General features: G+C 43.5%; 1 protein-coding gene across 1 annotated transcript in view; it reads right to left on the reverse strand.

Annotated features, from left to right (window-relative positions):
* The window catches only part of LOC124802490 (low-density lipoprotein receptor-related protein 1), a 735000-nt gene that overhangs the window by 505511 nt on the left and 208675 nt on the right, over positions 1-20814 (reverse strand). Inside the window, exon 2 of the mRNA XM_047263305.1 lies at positions 5466-5486. Coding sequence (XP_047119261.1) covers positions 5466-5486 — 21 coding nt within the window. The remainder of the gene's footprint in view (positions 1-5465; positions 5487-20814) is intronic.

The raw sequence follows: 20814 nt of genomic DNA on the forward strand, positions 1-20814 counted from the left end.
TCGAAGGCAGGGCACAGCTACCGGCCCTAGCACGTCAGAAATGTATCGGCTAGTGTCCAAATTATCGGCCATGTGAACCAGGGGTGATAGTGTGGGCATCCAATGGCACCCCACACCAGTACAGCAGGCACTGGGCGGTCTACAGCTGCACTCACCTAAATTGCCCGACAGATGTTTCGTTGAACCACTTTCATGTTATTTCTCTGCCTTTACACTCTCGAACAGCGCGCGTGAGAAACGAACACTTAAATCTCACTGTGCGAGCTCTGATTTATTTTATTGCAGTCATCATTTGTCCCTATGTAGTTGAGCGTCAATTACATTTTTTCGCATTCGGAAAACGAAGCTGGAGGCTGAAGCCTCGTGAGAACGCCTCGCCGCAACGAAAAACCCCTTCGTTGTAACGACCGCCACCCCACTTCGCGTATTATATCCGTGACACTCTCTCCCCTATTTCGAAACAGTACAAAAGCAACTTTGAAGTTTTTTGATGACCTCCGTCAATCCTATCTGGTGATGAGTCCACAGCGGGCAGCAATACTCCAGAAGAGGACGGAAAAGTGTAGTGCAGGCAGACTTATTACGTTTCCTAACTCTTCTGCCAATGAAACGTATTCTTTGGTCGCGACCTCAGAACGTTATCTATGTGACCGTATCAATTTAAGATGTTCGTCACTATTATCCCGCCGGCCGACGTGGCCGTGCGGTTAAAGGCGCTGCAGTCTGGAACCGCAAGACCGCTACGGTCGCAGGTTCGAATCCTGCCTCGGGCATGGATGTTTGTGATGTCCTTAGGTTAGTTAGGTTTAACTAGTTCTAAGTTCTAGGGGACTAATGACCTCAGCAGTTGAGTCCCATAGTGCTCAGAGCCATTTGAACCATTTTGAACTATTATCCCGAGGGATGTAGTTGAATTAATAGCTTTCAGATTTGTGTAATTATCACTGTAACTGATTTTCTACTTCCAAGAGTCAAAACGGCGGTAAGGGACACCATTTTTAAACAACACAAGATGTTCAAAAAGCTGTGACGAGGGTTTTGGAGGATATTACAGTAAATGAGTTCCAGAAATGTTACATTCAGTGGCACAAGCGCTGGAAGAAGTGTGTGCAATCAGAAGGGAACTACTTTGAAGGAGACAACACTAAACTTGACTAAAACGGTAAGCAACATTTTTTTTTTCGCATCAGTCTCATTACTTTATTGTCACACCTCGTACTCCTGCTCCATACTGGCGTAAAAAACACACTGCAACAGAGTATGTTAGACACATGCATTCGTTTTTCCATTTACAGTGGCCGGCCGGAGTGGGCGTGCGGTTCTAGGCGCTACAGTCTGGAAGCGAGCGACCGCTACGGTCGCAGGTTCGAATCCTGCCTCGGGCATGGATGTGTGTGATGTCTTTAGGTTAGTTAGGTTTAAGTAGTTCTAAGTTCTAGGCGACTGATGACCTCAGAAATTAAGTCGCATAGTGCTGAAAGCCATTTGAACCATTTCCACTTAGAGTGCACTCCACTGTAAATAGTGACCACATAAGTTTTCATGTTTACATTTATGCAGGTCAAGTATTTTACATTTCAACTTCTCTCCATCACAATCATCACAAAAATTTTCTGTATTCATTATTGCAGTGGTTCTTTTGCCTTTCATTTGTCGAAACCGATTTAGGTAGAAGTTCTGCATACCGGGCACTATGTAATTTCTCACACAACATATGTAAATTTAACTGGAACCGTAGAGATTAGTTCTGGGCTAATTAATTTGTCGCCTCATCGCGAGAGCTACGCTGGTTCTTTTAGAGAACATGCTACTGGCGAGGTGTTCTGCGTAGGCATTAGGGCAGCTGTTAATCTCCCGCCAAAAAGAAATAAATGAAGCAGATTAGTCTCGCGTGCAGTGCGGATTCAAATGCAAAAAGTAAATTAAATTGCAGCTGTTGTTTTAAAGAGATTAGTTCAGAGCGTGTTGACCGTTAATTAATTAGCATCCACCTGGCACAAAACGGAGTTCCGTATAATAGGATTACTTTGAATACGCGGAAACGCAGAAAGAGTTGGCGGCTAAGTGCGGAAATTCTATGAGAGTTTACGACATAAAATTTAAGTAATGATGAGAATAGTATTGTGACTGGTATGGTGCATCATCATCTTCATCATCATCAACAACAAGTTGGCCGGCCGGTGTGCCGAGCGGTACTAGGCGCTACAGTCTGGAACCGCGCGACCGCTATGGTCGCAGGTTCGAATCCTGCCTCGGGCAGAGCCATTTTGAACCTTATCCCTTCGAATATAACAAAGATGATCCTTGATCCTTCTATACTTGATAGTCAAATGAAAACGCTATAGTTGGGAAAAAGTAAGTAAACAGTTTATTATTTAAAAAGTAATAGCCATTTTCGTTAATAAATTTATCCTATTGAAAGACACGCTGGCCAACGCGTTTATGGTTCAAATGGCTCTGAGTATTATGGGACTTAACATCTGAGGTCATCAGTCCCCTAGAACTTAGAACTACTTAAACCTAACTAACCTAAGGACATCACACACATCCATGCCCGAGGCAGGATTCGAACCTGCGACCGTAGCAGCAGCGCGGTTCCGGACTGAAGCGCCTAGAACGCGTTTATGGAGAGATGTTTGCAGTTGCCTACGCAGCCATGATTGTGTCCTGGTGTGCACCTCTTCGGCGAACAAGCAAATCCAGGCCACTAGTGTCTTTCTTCGGGGCTCGAAAAATGTGGAAATGGCCTATAGAGAGATGGGGACTGTACGAAGGATGTGTAAAGGCATCCCAGCGAAACTTCCGCAGCTCAGTCGAAACGACATGCCAAAAAGATGCCGCCACCCTCCTTCACATGGTGCGACGCTGAAGAAGTTTCGCTGGGATGACGTTTCACATCCTCCATATGGTTCCGATCTCTTCCCATGCGATTTCCATATTTTGGGAGTCCTGAAGAAGGGCATTCGTCGCCGTCGATTTGCGGCTACGATCGGGTGCACGCTTGGATGCGATCATTGTTCACGTTGGCAAACATTTTTCCATGAAGGCACCGACCGTCTTGTTTCACAGTGGAATGGAATAGATGTACGACGTATTAACAGCTATGGCTATTACTTTTGAAATAAAGAGATTTACTTACTTTTTTTTTTCAACTGTCTCGTTTTGTCTTGACTGAGTCATACACCGTGTGTTCGCCTTGCTATATGTCCCGCACAGCTGTTTCACTTTCATTACAGTCACAATCATATCACTCGCTCTAATTTGTTCCTTGGTCCGTCTGATTGTTTCCCCGTCTCTCCTGCTACTTCCCAGCATGTACAATGATCAGCCGAAACATTATGACCACTATCCATCGCTACGTTGGATGCCGCCTTGTGGCGTTGCGGGCATGTGGCGCGGTAACTCAAGTATGTAAGCGGAGAAGACAAATTGTTCAAACGGCTCTGAGCACTACGGGACCTAACATCTGTGGTCATCAGTCCCCTAGAACTTAGAACTACTTAAACCTAACCTAAGGACATCACACACATCCATGTCAGAGGCAGGATTCGAACCTGCGACCGCAGCAGTCGCGCGGTTCCGGACTGTAAGATTGTAAAACAAGTGTTAAATCATTGCTGGTCTGTGAATCTTTTAAGTAAATATTAAAATGACGAAGGTTCGATCCTATAGCCTGACAAAGGGCTTCCGGATTCCAGAAACAGTATACATGTGCCAGAGACCGCAAACTTGGCGGCATGTGTTTTGAAGAACAGTCGAATAATAAATTTTAAACCCGTTATGCAGAGGGCAATAACAGATTGTTGTTGTATACTCATGTAGTTGTGTCTAACTTACGATGCAAGCAAAATATAAGGCTCTTGATCGTAGTAAGTAATTATGGGGAGGTCTATTAATTACGTGAGCTCAAAAGGGGGGGGGGGGACGAGGGGTCTCATTTAAAGGAGGTGGCAATGAAAATCTCATGTTAACTCTTTAGTTCAGAGAACACAATTTATTTCAACGGACAATATTAAACAGCCCACCAGTCTTTGTGACCCCTCTGAACTGAACTGAACTTAATGTTTTACACCTGGGCATCCCCGGGATTCTCCGATTTGAGACAAGGGCCGCACAAATACCAGATTCATTCGCGAAGATCCCTACCGCACAGGTCGAAATCACTGCGGGTCAGCCAGTGAGTTTGTCGTGAAATTCTCTAAAGGATATAAAGCCGATGTTATTGTGTTGTACCAAAACTTTTAGAGTGCGTATGTTTAGCGGCATGCCGACATGTCGAAACAAACGCGTCAGCATGAAGTCAATCTTTGTGGAAGGAAGTTATGTTGAAGTTCACCGACAATAATTCTCTAGTGATCGACTCAAGGAAGAGATTGAAAAGCAACGTAATCATACTGTTCAAAGGAAGTTACAAACAATTTTGTCGTTCATCTATGAAGTAAGTGAAGGTTCAATGACATTTAATGTACATAATAAATAATAAATAAAAGCCCCGTCAAAACGGTCATACTACGCTTCGACACACGGTTCCTTAGCAATTCGAACAATTTTCCTAGCACACTTTGTAAGTGGCGTCGATACTTTAGTCCTCAGTATACCACTGAGCATCTAGAGATACTAACTTTCTTGTTATCGCATCTCGTATACATCCAGAGTTCTGGAGAGAACTGGTACTGTATCGATTCATATGCAGTATCTTCGCAAATATCGTTGGTATGGAAGAAAACCTCTCATTACCTAATACTGCTTTCTCGACTTTTGGTGGATTATTTTGGCGACCTCGTCATGACTTTTCAAATACTGAGTGGGTTGCAGGACACTACATCTAAATATAATGTGTAATATGGTCTCCTTTCGATCCCCGCACTTTTTTGTCTCGGACTTTGGGAATATTTCGGATGTTTCTGCCAAATTGAGTGGTGTTTAAATAAAATGCCTGCAGCCACTATCGCTTTATAGACTGATCAGCTTGTGATTTAAAAGTATTGCTTCAAAGTTGCTTTTCGTGCAGTTGATCAGTTAGCCTCCTGCGTCGTTTCTCACGTGGAATAGTCAGCATGAATGAAACGCTAAATAATCAGTTCGTGTCAGTGTAAACTACTGATACTAAATATCTGATCCACGTAATCCGTACACTTGTGCAGGCAGCCTACGAAAACAGATGTCTTTATGGAAGTTAAGCTAAAGTGTATGTCATCGTGATCTATAAAGTTTATGGAGAGTGGGTGAGGATACTTAGCACACATATAATGCGAAGATGACACGACACGAAACAGCAGCATAATCGATACATGCAGTTTTTGTTAGTTGTTGTTGGCTCAGAGCAGCAAGAAGGTATGTCTTTGTTTTCGCCATTGGAACACGGTACACAGGGAGCTGCTCTTATAAAAGAAATTTACCAGGTGTGATACTGTATGAAAATCTATGCAGTCACACGTAAATTAGGAGTAAATCCATTTACTTACTGGCATCTGTGCCTTCGGAATCTGCAAAAGAGAAGAGCAATTATTATTAACACATCGGTTGCAAATGGGCTTAAATATTATAGCTGAACAATTAAAGAAAAATATTTAGTTAACATACATGTTTTGATAGATACATAGGTTATGTATCTATCACAGCATGCGGTGCATGTTCTGTGACTAAGCTGAAGTGCTCAGTGATACAAATTTACGTGTGCAACGATAGAAATGTGGTGGAAATGCATTCAGTGACAAATCTGAAGCGCTCAATTATGCAAGTGCAATGATGTGAATGCGGCGAAAACTACAGACGTTGTCTGCTGGACGAAAATTATGAAAACAAGTAATCCAAACCGACGTTTCACGTAATTCACATCCCAATGCAAATCTGTACCTCAACCATCTTTGTGACGTGCTCACAATTATATATTATTTATATTTTAGGATAATTAATCAGTAAAAAACGCAGCACATGTTGTAATGAAAGCATGAAAGCCGTCTGACTATGAATCTTAATGATTCGAAACCGGTAACGGTGCCCTTTGAATAAAAGAACTTAAAATAAATTTGTTGCTGGTTGTTGTCTCAACACTATCAACACTCTACAGTTTCAAAGAAAAGCGTTCCAAACAAATTTACTAAATTTCAGCTCCGTTTTATTTAGATTTATTTCTCTCAAATATAGGTCGATTTTTGTACATCACCTGCCACTGTTGCTGCAGAAAGTAGTTCATTTTCCGCAATCAGTGTTGCCAGTTCAAGCCTTAAAAGTTAACTTCTAATAATGGAAGCTTTTTTTTTTAAAAAAAAAAAGGAAAAACGAATGTATAGAAATTCTATCACGCACGTGGCCTAAGAAGACGCCAAAAGTATGAATAAATAATTATTACACTACTTTTCTGCGTTCATTATCACAAATTTCACGAATGTTTTTAACGAAACAATAGCTGTTGCTTCAAGGAAAAAAAAAACTTTTTATCCTGGTAGTGGTGAAACACTTGGACACATCAACGATCGGAGGACGCGACAATTTGAAATACTCCATTGCGGAAAGATTGTAAATCTGTGTCGAGTGAGTAAATTAATCTTGAGTCAGGACGATAGATGAGGATCATGAATAGTATCCCTGACATTGTCGACGTTATATCAGCATAAGGTAGCTCCACCACCTCTTTGTTACGAAACAAAGCAGTTTACAAAGACATGTCTCGCAGGGATTGATCATTGAAGACTTCGTAGCGCTTGAAATATTAATTTAAAACTATTCGTTCTTTATCTCAGGCTCACTTTAGGATCCTGTACTGTATGTATAACTTTAACTGATTTGAGACAGCTTATGTATGACATCAGCAGAGCATTGTTGTCGAATGAAACCGTGGTCGTCTACGCCAAACAAGACTTCGTTGATCGTCAGTTTAACTCTAGGGTAATCAAACAAACGCTCAGCACAGTCAGAGATTGGTATCGGGCGCAGTCCACCTGCACAAGATGTGACGCAGCTAGAATTACGCCCCACTTTAGTATAAAATTTTTCGTTGCATCTGAAGGGTGCATGACACAGCTGCACACTAAAGCATTAAAGGAATTCGCTGTTTTTTACCAGTTGCTGCGTTAAATGTTTCTCGCGCAGTTCTCTTTACAAAAATTCACTGGACAGTCACTTCCTCTTTCCAGCCCATCACGCTCACATGGTCCCTATCGTAAGGGCGTCGAAAATACGTCAAGGTGCTTAATATTCTGTAAACATAGGAGCGGAGAAACCGCTAAAAAGAATCGAGAAACAGATTACGCTTTATATTTTCGAGAAGTGTTCCTCTTAAAGAAAAAATACGCCGCTAGTGACAAAGCAGATTTCAGATAGTCGCCCAGTACTGCCGCAAAATATGGCCCATCTAAGCGCAGCTATACGCTACAGGGCACGCTTTATTTTCCGCCTGGAGGAGACTGCAGTGAGATGAAAACAACCACTCATGATTTCGTAACGCAATGTTTTCCATCGTGTTAAACTTACAACGAACACATAAAATTTATGGTACCGTCATTGGTAAGGCCATTTCACACGGAGAGATTCAAGTTCATTACATATTACATACACGTATACAAGGTGTTACAAAAAGGTACGGCCAAACTTTCAGGAAACATTCCTCACACACAAAGAAAGAAAATATGTTATGTGGACATGTTAGAGCTCATTTTATTACTTCTCTTCAAATCACATTAATCATGCAATGGAAACACACAGCAACACAACGTACCAGCGTGACTTCAAACACTTTGTTACAGGAAATGTTCAAAATGTCCTCCGTTAGCGAGGATACTTGCATCAACCCTCCGTCGCATGGAATCCCTGATGCGCTGATGCAGCCCTGGAGAATGGCGTATTGTATCACAGCAGTCCACGATACGAGCACAAAGAGTCTCTACATTTGGTACCGGGGTTGCGTAGACAAGAGCTATCAAATGCCCTCATAAATGAAAGTCAAGATGGTTGAGGTCAGGAGAGCGTGGAGGCCATGGAATTGGTCCGCCTCTACCAATCCATCGGTCACCGAATCTGTTGTTGAGAAGCGTACGAACACTTCGACTCAAATGTGCAGGAGCTCCATCGTGCATGAACCACATTTTGTGTCGTACTTTTAAAGGCACATGTTCTAGCAGCACAGGTAGAGTATCCCGTATGAAATCATGGCGGTGAATCGAAGAAGTACAGTACATACTGACGAAACTAAAATGAGCTCTAACATGGAAATTAAACGTTTCCGGACACATGTCCACATAACATCTTTTCTTTATTTGTGTGTGAGGAATGTTTCCTGAAAGTTTGGCCGTACCTTCGTACCTTTTTGTAACACCCAGTATACACTACTGACCATTAAAATTGCTACACCACGAAGATGCGAAATTTAACCGACAGGAAGAAGATGCTGTGATATGCAAATCATTAGCTTCTCAGAGCATTCACACAAGATTGGCGTCGGTGGCGACACCTACAACGTGCTGACATGAGGAAAGTGCCCAACCGATTTCTCATACATAAACAGCAGTTGAGCGGCGTTGCCTGGTGAAACGTTGTTGTGATGCCTCGTGTAAGGAGCAGAAATGCGTAACATCACGTTTCCGACTATGATAAAGGTCGGATTGTGGCCTATCGGGATTGCGGCTTACCGTATCGCGACATTGCTGCTCGCGTTGGTCGAGATCCAATGACTGTTAGCACAATATAGAATCGGTGGGTTCAGGAGGGTAATACGGAACGCCTTGCTGGATCCCAACGGCCTCGTATCAGTAGCAGTCAAGATGACAGGCATCTTATCCGCATGGCTATAACCGGTCGTGCAGCCACGTCTCGATCCCTGAGTCTACAGATGGGGACGTTTGCAAGACAACAACCATCTGCACGAACAGTTCGTCGACGTTTGCAGCAGCATGGACTATCTGCTCGGAGACCATGGCTGCGGTTACCCTTGATGCTGCATCACAGACAGGAGTGCCTGCGATGGTGTACTCAACGACGGACCTGGTTGCACGAATTGCAAAACGTCATTTTTTCGGATGAATCCAGGTTCTGTTTACAGCATCATGATGGTTGCATCCGTGTTTGACAACATGGCGGTGAACGCACATTGGAAGCGTGTATTCGTCATCGCCATTCTGGCGTATCACCCGGCGCGATGGTATGGGGTGCCATTGGTTACACGTCTCGGTCACCTCTTGTTCGTATTGACGGCACTTTGAACAGTGGACGTTGCATTTCAGATGTGTTACGACCCGTGGCTCTACCCTTCACTCGATCCTTGCGAAACCCTACATTTCAGCAGGATAATGCTCGACCGCATGTTGCAGGTCCTCTGCGGGCCTTTCTGGATACAGAAAATGTTCGACTGCTGCCCTGGCCAACACATTCTCCAGATCTCTCACCAATTGAAAACGTCTGGTCAATGGTGGCCGAGCAACTGGCTCGTCACAATACACCAGTCATTACTCTTGATGAACTGTGGTATCGTGTTGAAGCTGCATGGGCAGCTGTACCTGTAAACGCCATCCAAGCTCTGTTTGACTCAATGCCCAGGGGTACCAGGGCCGTTATTACGGCCAGAGGTGGTTGTTCTGGGTACTGATTTCTTAGGATCTATGCACCCAAATTGCGTGAAAATGTAATCACACGTCAATTCTAGTATAATATATTTGTCCAGTGTATACCCGTTTATCATCTGCATTTCTTCTTGGTGTAGCAATTTTAATGTCCAGTAGTGTAGATTTAAGAAATCTCTCTACAGTGCCTTGCGTGCGGTAGGCGGCTTCCGGAGACACAGGTGTTTGACGTCTCTCTGTTGTGCGGCGATTCGTGGCGAGGGCCGATGGACGTGCAGGCCTTTGCGGCGGTACTGCAGCGTGCCGGTTAGGAGAAGGCCGGACGAACGCCTAGCTTTACGATCAAGCTTTCAGAGGAAACACTATCGAACGATGCTCTTGGCTATGTCAAACACGTTCTCGCCCCGCGGTAAAGTCAATACTGTTCTGATAAACATGGAGGTCCGTAAGGGCGAGAGGCTGCCTGCGTGCGTGTGTGTGTGTGTGTGTGTGTGTGTGTGTGTGTGTGTGTGTGTGTTTGAGAGAGAGAGAGAGAGAGAGAGACACGATAAACGGTGACGGACCGAAGCACTTTCAGTGTTCATCGGAACCTGGAACGAATCGTTTTCACAGTTGCTTGGTCGCAGAAACACTTTGACGAGGAGAACACGGCAAGTGTCACAACGTGATTTCCCAGAAACTTCGCTCGGTGAACAGGAATCAAAAAAATAAGCGAACACATGTCTCGGCTTATCCGTTGATACTCTATAGTTTCTGAAATCTTTTTGACGTACCTTCCAAGTACTTTTGTGCTTTTTACCGCGTGATATTATCAGACGAAATGGTGGGTCTGTGGTTAGAGCTCGCCTTCTTAATCCTGCGCTACGTGTTCAAAATCTGACTGTTACTATTATTTTTGTTTTTTATTTATACAGGGTGTTACAAAAAGGTACGGCCAAACTTTCAGGAAACATTCCTCACACACAAAGAAAGAAAATATGTTATGTGGACATGTTAGAGCTCATTTTATTACTTCTCTTCAAATCACATTAATCATGGAATGGAAACACACAGCAACACAACGTACCAGCGTGACTTCAAACACTTTGTTACAGGAAATGTTCAAAATGTCCTCCGTTAGCGAGGATACATGCATCCACCCTCCGTCGCATGGAATCCCTGATGCGCTGATGCAGCCCTGGAGAATCGCGTATTGTATCACAGCCGTCCACAATACGAGCACAAAGAGTCTCTACATTTGGTACCGGGGTTGCGTAGACAAGAGCTTTCAAATGCCCCCATAAATGAAAGTCAAGAGGGTTGAGGTCAGGAGAGCGTGGAGGCCATGGAATTGGTCCGCCTCTACCAATCCATCGGTCACCGAATCTGTTGTTGAGAAGCGTACGAACACTTCGACTGAAACGTGCAGGAGCTCCATCGTGCATGAACCACATTTTGTGTTGTACTTGTAAAGGCACATGTTCTAGCAGCACAGTTAGAGTATCCCGTATGAAATCATGATAACGTGCTCCATTGAGCGCAGGTGGAAGAACATACTGACGAAACTAAAATGAGCTCTAACATGGAAATTAAGCGTTTCCGGACACTTGTCCACATAACATCTTTTCTTTATTTGTGCGTGAGGAACATTTCCTGAAAGTTTGGCCGTACCTTTTTGTAACACCCTGTATAGAGTGATTCAAAAGTAACTCTACAAATTTCGTGTGTGTAATGTATGCGTCAAAATAATCGGCAAATGTTAAATAAAGTTTCGTCTTAAATTAATTTATTTCAGAGTTATGCGGCAGAGTAGGGATCACAAGTGCGACACAAACAACACAAAATTAATTCTTCTCAGAAAGCAGCGACACGAAGGGTCCCGAAATTCAACATAGCTACCTACCGTACATTTACCCCAGGACATGTTTAAAATGATGTCGACGTCGGCAACGAGAGTGACGTGCTAGACATCTTACGCTCTCAGAATGTTGTAGGCTCCGTTAATCCCATTTTCCACAGTCATTTCCATTTCGTTGCTCTAGTACTGCTACATTCTCAATTGCAACACCATACACGAGCTCTCTGACACGGCTCCAGGGGTTAAGATCCAGAGATCTGATGGGCCAAGCAACTGATCCCCACGACCTATGCACTTACGAGGATAAGCAACATTGAGAAACCCCCTTGCTTTCCGACTGAAATGTACAGGGCACAGTCGTGCATAAACCATAAGTTGGTTCGTATCGCGAGTGGGACATCATGAAGCAGACCACCCAATTCATGTTCCAAAAACTGTCGATACACTCTGCCAGTCAGGCGCTGTGGAATAACATGCAGCCCGAAAAATGAGAAAATTATTTGCAACTGTTTTCAGTTAAATTCTTGTAGTGTATCTTCATTCATAATCAATTGCGCGCGCCAGTTTTCGGAAAAGTGATACGTTATGCGTGGTTTACTGTGAACTTATTGCCAACGCGCGACATCTTCATGAATCTTAACGATGGTTCTTTTGCGAGTGATACTGTTACGAAGAAATGTCACTGGAGCAAACATGCCTCCGGGCGATAGTCGTGGTGTTCGGATACCTGTGTTTCGAACGTTTCTACGATCGGTATCATCGAAGGTAGTGCACCAAACCTTTCTGAAGAATAAAGATACGATTAAATAGAAGAATTAATATAGAAATTAAATTGCCGCGCTGGGTAGCCGCGCGGTCTAGGGCGTCTTGTCACGGCCCGCACCGCTTCCCCCGCCGGAGGTTCGACTCCTCCCTAGGGCATGGGTGTGTGTGCTGTCACTAGCGTAAGTTAGTTTAAGTTAGATTAAGTAGTGCGTAAACTTAGGGACCGATGACCTCCGCAGTTTGGTCTCATAAGACCTTACCACTAATTTCCAAATTTTCCAATAAAGAAATTGAAATGACAATGAAATAACAAAATATGATAATTTAGAAAGATAGTAATCTCTCAACATACGATATGCACATATGAAATAAATGTGAGACATCATTGTGAAATACGGTTGTAATTTTACAATTAATATAATGCCCCTGTATTCCCTAGTCTGATAAGAAACATTCGTGTAGCAACGTTGTACTGATGTGGGTAGATAAATGAAAACAACAAAAATAAAATAAATAAAAACAATTAATCAGGCTTCGAACACGGAGCGCAAAATTAAAAAGCTGCGACGCTAACCACAGCGCCACCATTTCGTTTAAGGATATCAAACGATAAAAGACACCTATACTACCTGAAAACTAACTCGAAAACTTTGTCCGTCGTTTTTCCAGAAACGGTCGAGTATCTACGGATAAACCGAGACACGTGTTCGATTATTTCGACTCCTGCCCCACTGAGCGAAGTTCCTGGAAATCGGGTGATGGCATTTGCTGTGTTCTCCTAATTGCCGGCCGAAGTGGCCGTGCGGTTAAAGGCGCTGCAGTCTGGAACCGCAAGACCGCTACGGTCGCAGGTTCGTATCCTGCCTCGGGCATGGATGTGTGTGATGTCCTTAGGTTAGTTAGGTTTAATTAGTTCTAAGTTCTAGGCGACTGATGACCTCAGCAGTTGAGTCGCATAGTGCTCAGAGCCATTTGAACCATTTTTGCTAACGTACATTCCACAGATCACAAATGAAACTGCCTTTGCGCATGTGGAATCGTCAAAAAAAAAAAAAAAAACACTTGTCACCTAATATAAAATGTTCAGTACACTTAGCTGCATACGATAATTCTTACGCTATTGTAGCCACGTATAACTAAATAAAAATAAAATAAAAACTTTTTACAGCACTTATTTAGAATAATTGCAATACTGCACAAAATTACTGCAGATGTCAGATTGTACGCAATATTCATATTATGTGATGTTATTGATAAATACACAATCGGTTCTGCTAAGAAATTCATCAATGGAGTAGAAGGAGTTGGCCACCAATAAATTCTTTATACAGTAGGATAAATGTCTAAGTCAGCCGCTGTGGCCGAACGGTTCTAGGCGCTTCACTTCGAAACCGCGCTGCTGCTACGGTCGCAGGTTCGAATCCTGCCTCTGGCATGGATGTGTGTGATGTCCTTAGATCAGTTAGGTTTAAGTAGTTCTGTCTAGGGGACTGACGACCTCAGATGTTAAGTTCCATAGTGCTCCGAGCCATTCAAACCATAAATGTCTTAACGCCGGTGGTAATTACTTCTGAGTGGAACCATTCCATGGCCTCGCTGTGGCAGGTGTTCGGGTTTCACTTGACTGCCCCTCTTATTTCGCCTGTCTCGTATATCTTGCATAGCAAGTGGAAGAGCTTTGGTTTGATATATTCTCTCAAAGTCTTAACAATGCCGAGAGACTGTCGCCTACTCCACGTGTCTTCTTTCAAGTTGTGTGTCAATTATGTCCCTTGCGAAGAAAGACAGGACATGGCGTACTGGAGCTTTACGTATTAAGCTGTCGAGGAGGTAAACAGGGCCCCGCCAACAGTAACACATAACGTGTAATAGGAAGCGGTTCCTTTAGGCTCTCGGGTTTCTTCCTCCCCGCTGTGGCCGGGGAAGGGCCGTGGTCCCTATCTTATCCCGGAATGCGCGCCTTTGATGTGGGGGGCGGGCGACTACCTGAGGCTTTGTTAGCGCACGGTGGCCGCTTGCAGCCTCTCGGAAGCCAGCCAGCCCTAATAATCACCTTCAAAGGGCCTCCGGCCGCCCTTCAACACGTCACACTACTTCCCAGCAAGTGATAAAGGAGCTTCGCCTCTGACTCCGAAAGGTCGCAACTTCCGACTGAAATTGCGCCTCGGCTCCGACAGTTTTCAAGAAAAGACTTTATCGGAGGTTAAAGTTGAATGTTTGAACTTCAAACTTCACGTATGAAAGCGACAAACTGTAGCAACAACGCAATTAAAGGTGCCTTCAGACTTGTGCGCCTAGTCACCGTATGCCCGTGTTTGCGTCTTTCTCGACACGTATGCATGCGCGTCTTCATTCGCACCTAGACAGAACCACGCACGCGCTTCCAGGGATCAAGATGTCCGATTTGCCAGTAGGGACTGTCGTCGCAGCCTGCATATTACGAGATATAGACGAAGTCACAGGAAAAAGATAAAATGTACTGGGATAATTAATATCTTTTACGTAATGCATGTATTGTCATGGTTATAATTAAAGGGTCAAATGTTACTGATATACGAAGTGTCGTGGACGCTACAAAAAGAATATAACCTTTATTAAGGGGAGATTCTGGTATTTTAAATTGGTGAAGTTTAGAATTATTTTTTTCATACAAGAATTGTTTTTATTAAATTGGGGGTATGTTGTTGTTGTGGTCTTCAGTCCTGAGACTGGTTTGATGCAGCTCTCCATTCTACTCTAACCTGTGCAAGCTTCTTCATCTCCCAGTACCTACTGCAACCTACATCCTTCTGAATCTGTTAATTGTACTCTGTGCAAAATTCTATCAGGCGGCTTCCTCTTTCATTTCTTACCCCCAATCCATATTCACCTACTACGTTTCCTTCTCTCCATTTTCCTACTACCGAATTCCAGTCACCTATGACTATTAAATTTTCGTCTCCCTTCACTATCTGAATAATTTCTTTCATTTCATCATACATTTCTTCAATTTCTTCGTCATCTGCAGAGATAGTTGGCATATAAACTTGTACTATTGTAGTAGGTGTGGGCTTCGTGTCTATCTTGGCCACAATAATGCGTTCACTATGCTGTTTGTAGTAGCTTACCCGCACTCCTATTTTTCTATTCTTTATTAAACCGAGCCCTGAATTACCCCTATTTGACTTTGTATTTATAACCCTGTAGTCACCTGACCAGAAGCCTTGTTCCTCCTGCCACCAAACTTCACTAATTCCCACTATATCTAACTTTAACCTATCCATTTCCCTTTTTAAATTTTCTAACCTACCTGCCCGATTAAGGGATCTGACATTCTACGCTCTGATCCGTAGAACGCCAGTTTTCTTTCTCCTGATAACAACGTCCTTTTTAGTAGTCGCCGCCCGGAGATCCAAATGGGGAACTATTTTACCTCCGGAATATTTTACCCAAGAGGACGCCATCATCATTTAACCATACAGTAAGGCTGCATGCTCTCAGCCATTCGCAGTACCAGCACAGCAAGGCCGTTTTGGTTAGTGTTACAAGGCCAGATCAGTCAATCATCCAGACTGTTGCCCCTGCAACTACTGAAAAGGCTGCTGCCCCTCTTCAGTAACCACACGTTTATCTGGCCTCTCAACAGATACCCCTCTGTTGTGGTTGCACCTACGGTACGGCTATCTGTATCGCTGAGGCACGCAAGCCTCCCCACCAACGGCAAGGTCCATGGTTCTTGGGGGTATAAACATCTGTAATACACATACAGTTGTGTATGAAAGTCCACCTCCTTAGCCGAGTGGTCAGTGCGTCTGACTGCCAGGCAGCGGGTCCAGGTTCGATTAACGCCCAGGTTGGAGAGCTTCTCCTTTCGGGGACTGGATGTTGCATTGTCCTCAACTTCATTTCATCATCATCAACACGTAAATCGCTCAACGTGTGTTCAACTGAAAAGATTTGCAACTCGACGGCTGAAATTTTCCGCGTGGGGACTCCCTGCCATCAATGCCATGTGATCTCATTTCATGTGTATGAAAAAAAGTTTTCTATCTCATAGCACACTAAAAATGGCAACTGCAACCGATTTCAAAGTATATGCCTCGTGGCACATCCTGGGTTGCGCTCCGCGTTCAGACTTGTGGCTACTTCTGAAACCCACAATAATAGAAAATACCTAAAAATGGAATGAATTTCAGTAGGTATGGGGGTAGGTGGAGAGGGGGGGAATCACGAAGGGATTCTGAAAAACACCTCAAAAATGGCAACTATTTGAAAAATATGCCATGATTTTCTAATTTCAAATATTTAAAACAAATATTTGAAATTCAAATACAAAAAAGTCTCTCGCTAAGACCCCCTAAATCTTTCATTTAAAATAAAAATCAAATGAATCAGTTACGCTGTCGAAGCTCCACAGCGCTTCGCGCGCTGAAAAATGTTGTTTCGAGAAAGTTTAAGTTTAAAGTTTGGAGTAAGAAGAAAAAAGTCGTTTCCGAATTTACGGTTAATCTGCAGTCCCAAGACCATAGAGGCATCCTTTCTCTTCCTCAAACATGCTCTGGTTCTGAATTTGGAGCCCTCTCGACTCTTTAGCAAACTGAGACATTCTTTACCCATTGCTCCGCGGTAGCAATGCGTTTCCTGTTCGTCTCTCTGACGATTCCTGATATGTTCATGGTCTTCAGAACAAATGGATAGCTTTATATGGCCGGCTTGTGTGGCCGTGCGGTTCTAGGCGCTTCGGTCTGGAACCGCGTGACCGCTACGGTCACAGGTTCGAATCCTGCCTCGGGCATGGATGTGTGTGATGTCCTTAGGTTAGTTAGGTTTAAGTAGTTCTAAGTTCTAGGGGGCTGATGACCACAGCAGTTGAGTCCTATAGTGCTCAGAGCCATTTGAACCAATTTTTGATACCTTTATATGAATACGCCTGCAGCTATAAATGCTGCTCTTTCAACAGTTTTTGCCCTTCTATGAAGATGTTCTCGGTATCAATTCCCAAATGCACACGTTGAAGCTCTTGCAGTCATTTCATGTATTGGCTCTGGTGCACCTTTTAAGCAGATCTCCATTGGGCAGAAATTTGTAAATCTTTTCTTTAACTAAGTCCTCGTGTTCCTACAGCTGCCCGTATTTCGGTCGAAGCACGGTTCCATTCCATACACTGTAACTTCTAAAATACCTTCATAAGCAAAAAATTCTTTCGCAGGCATAATTTGTGTACTTCTGGGATGCAAATTATGTAAAAAAAAATCATTTTTTTCATCGGTCTCGACCTGAACCTCCCCTCAAGTGGTAAGGCACAGGCATGAGAGACAGGCTCCATACGGCCAGTCGGAGGGCAAGCGAGCGTAACTCCTAGCACACCCCGGGCGAAAGTAGTATGCTGCTACACTCGTGGCCAATACCGGGGTGACAACATGCTATAAGCAATAGAAGTAGTCACAGACAGCTGACCGAAGCAAAATCAAGGTATTACTGGCATAGGTGGGACGTTTCTAGTCTGTTTAAGAAGGTATGAGAAACTTCGAGAAACATTTTGGTCATTAAAAGGACTTCCAGTGCAAGCAGGAGAAAGCAACACTGTCAGAGAAACTCTGCCAAGACCCTGAAAGAGCAGTACTGTATATAAACGGCAGTCGGAGATAGTCTTGTCAGCAACAGATGAGCTAAGTACTGACAAGGGAACCTCCCCATCGCATCCCCCTCAGATTTAGTTATAAGTTGCCACAGTGGATAGACCCTGAAAAACTGAACACAGATCAATCGAGAAAACAGGAAGAAGTTGTGTGGAACTATGAAAAAATAAGCAAAATATACAAACTGATTAGTCCATGTGTAAGATATGCTCCATCAAGGAGAGACAGAACTCAGGAGCGCCGTGGTCCCGTGGTTAGCGTGAGCAGCTATGGAACGGGAGGTCCTTGGTTCAAGGCTTCCTTCGAGCGAAAATTTAAATTTTTTATTTTCAGACAATTATCAAAGTTCAGGCACTCACACATAAATCAACTTCGCTCTCCAAAATTCCAGGGCATATGCAGGATTTGGCGGTCTACACACGGAAAAATTTGAAAAAGTTAAAAAGATATGTTTTGACAGAGCACAGGGAAAAGTGTGCGACTGTGAGACTTTTGGATTCATTTGTTGCAGTTTATGTGACAAACTCTGATGTTTTCATCACTTTTTGGGAGTAATTATCACCTCCACAAGAAACCCTAAATCGGGCAACGTAGATGAATCTTTTTACCCATTCGCCAAGTGTACAAGTTAGGTGGGTCGACAACATATTCCTGTCATGTGATGCACATGCCGTCACCAGTGTCGTATAGAATATATCAGACGTGTTTTCCTGTGGAGGAATCGGTTGACCTATGACCTTGCGATCAAATGTTTTTGGTTCCCATTGGAGAGGCGCGTCCTTTCGTCTACTAATCGCACGGTTTTGCGATGCGGTCGCAAAACACAGACACTAAACTTATTACAGTGAACAGAGACGTCAATGAACGAACGGACAGATCACAACTTTGCAAAGAAAAATTTTTCGCTCGAGGGGAGACTTGAACCAAGGACCTCTCGTTCCATAGCTGCTCACGCTAACCACGGGACCACGCTGTTCCTCAATCGAGTCCCTCCTTGATGGAGTATATCTTGCACATGGACTAATCAGTTTGTATATTTTGCTTTTTTTTTTTATAGTTCCACACAACTTCTTCCTGTTTTCTCGATTGATCTGTGTTCAGTTTTTCAAGGCCTATCCACTGTGCCTACTTATAACTAAATCTGAGGGGGGTGCGATGGGGAGGTTCCCTTGTGAGAGAATTAGCGAATGAGTCGCACAGTCGGAGCCGCAGTCATCACCAGGGAGCACCTGAGTCATCGCTGAAGTGAGAGTTCGATGATCCTGTACCAAACCATGAGAATGTACACGTTCGAGGGAGGCACTGATTTTCCAGTAAGTAACCAGCCACAGATCTTAGACTGAGTTTTCTAACCGTCAGAGTAGAGCAAGCTTTGCTCGGCTTGTCTCTAGATGTAGAAAAGAGCAATAATGTTGATGGTGTTGGGACAGCAACTAGCCACAAATTTATTTTAAGTTCCTTTATTCAGAAGGTACCGTTACGGTTTCGAATCATTACGATTCATCCTCAGACGGCTTTCATGATTTCATTAAAACATGTGCTGCGTTTTTTACTGACTAGTTATCCTAAAATATAAATAATACAGAACTATAAGCACGCCACATAGATGGTTGAGTTACAGATTTGCATTGGGATGTGACTCACGTGATATGTCGGTTTGGAGTACTTGTTTTCATAGTTTTCGTCCAGCAGACAACGTTTGTAGTTTTCGCCGCATGTAGTTGCACACATGCATAATTGAGCGCTTCAGATTTGTCACTGAATGTGACGTGCTTTTAATTATTTATTACTTATATTTTAGGATAACTAATCAGTAAAAAACGGAGCACATGTTGTAATGAAAGCATGAAGCCCGTCTGACGATGAATCGTAATGATTCGAAACCGGTAACGGTACCTTTTGAATAAAGTAGTAGTAGTAGAGGGGTTTTGTGGGCGCACGACAACAAGGTCTTCAGCGCCCGTTCAGTATCATAGTGAGACGGGTGTCAAGGAAGAAAAAAAAAAAACTCAGAATATTTACATAAAACGGAACATAAAACACGGGAAACAATCATCGGAAAAGATGTGCTCACCCAGACCGAAGCGTGGGATGAAGCAGGGCGTCAGCAGTAAAACATGGACAACACAGGAAGAAAACGAGAGAGGGGGCTAAAACAATGTAGCAGATGGAAGTGGCCGGCTGACCGCAAGGAAAAAAAAGGGAGGTGTCAGCCACTCTGCAATACACTAAAACCCCCAGCCTAAAAGTTTAGGCCAGAGTCCAGACACATCACAAAACTTAAAAACCCTAGACACACACGTCTCATCATTAGCTAAAACACAGGGCAGATCACCATCAACTTGTGCTTCTGCCCTTGCATCACGGTATAAAATGCAGTCTGTTAAAATGTGGCGGACAGAGATGTGCACACCACAAGCATCACAAAACGGAGGAATAAAGGAACTTAAAATAAATTTGTGGGTGGTTGCTGTCTCAACACCATCAACATTTGTCTTCAAGTGACAGCCACGGTCTCCAACCATGTCATCATATGACAAAATCGCAAAGAGTAATAATGTTTTTGTGTGTCAGAATATACAGAGGAACAAGTGGTGCCTTACGCTTGTCGCCTGGTGTGTAGTTGTATGAGTCACAACGAGGAATAGCTGGTAATTTTCTGCGTGCAGGAAGGAATGAGCACTGTCTCGCACTCGTTTCTTATCTTGGTTCGAGCTTTTGATGGTATCATCAGAATGAGTCGTCAGCAAAGCGCTCGTCTCTGATAGTAAAAAGTAACAGGGGTAGGTGGGATAAAGTGGCCAGGGCGGCAAAGGCGACCGTTGCATATTTCTTGCCCGGAATAGTGCTGCTGCCTAAGGACTAGTTCTACAATGCACCATCTCTGTTGTCAGTGAGTTTGACAAAGGAAGTTTGTTCCGTTATATTTTTCTGATTTTCAGTCATGTGACAATGTAATGTAAGCAAGTTAAACTAGTCCTGTTACCTCACTTATATTTAGAGTAACACTTTTTTACCATAGCAATGTTTCGACAAAGTC

Source organism: Schistocerca piceifrons, chromosome 6 (genome assembly GCF_021461385.2).
Source record: "Schistocerca piceifrons isolate TAMUIC-IGC-003096 chromosome 6, iqSchPice1.1, whole genome shotgun sequence".
NCBI lineage: Eukaryota > Metazoa > Arthropoda > Insecta > Orthoptera > Acrididae > Schistocerca > Schistocerca piceifrons.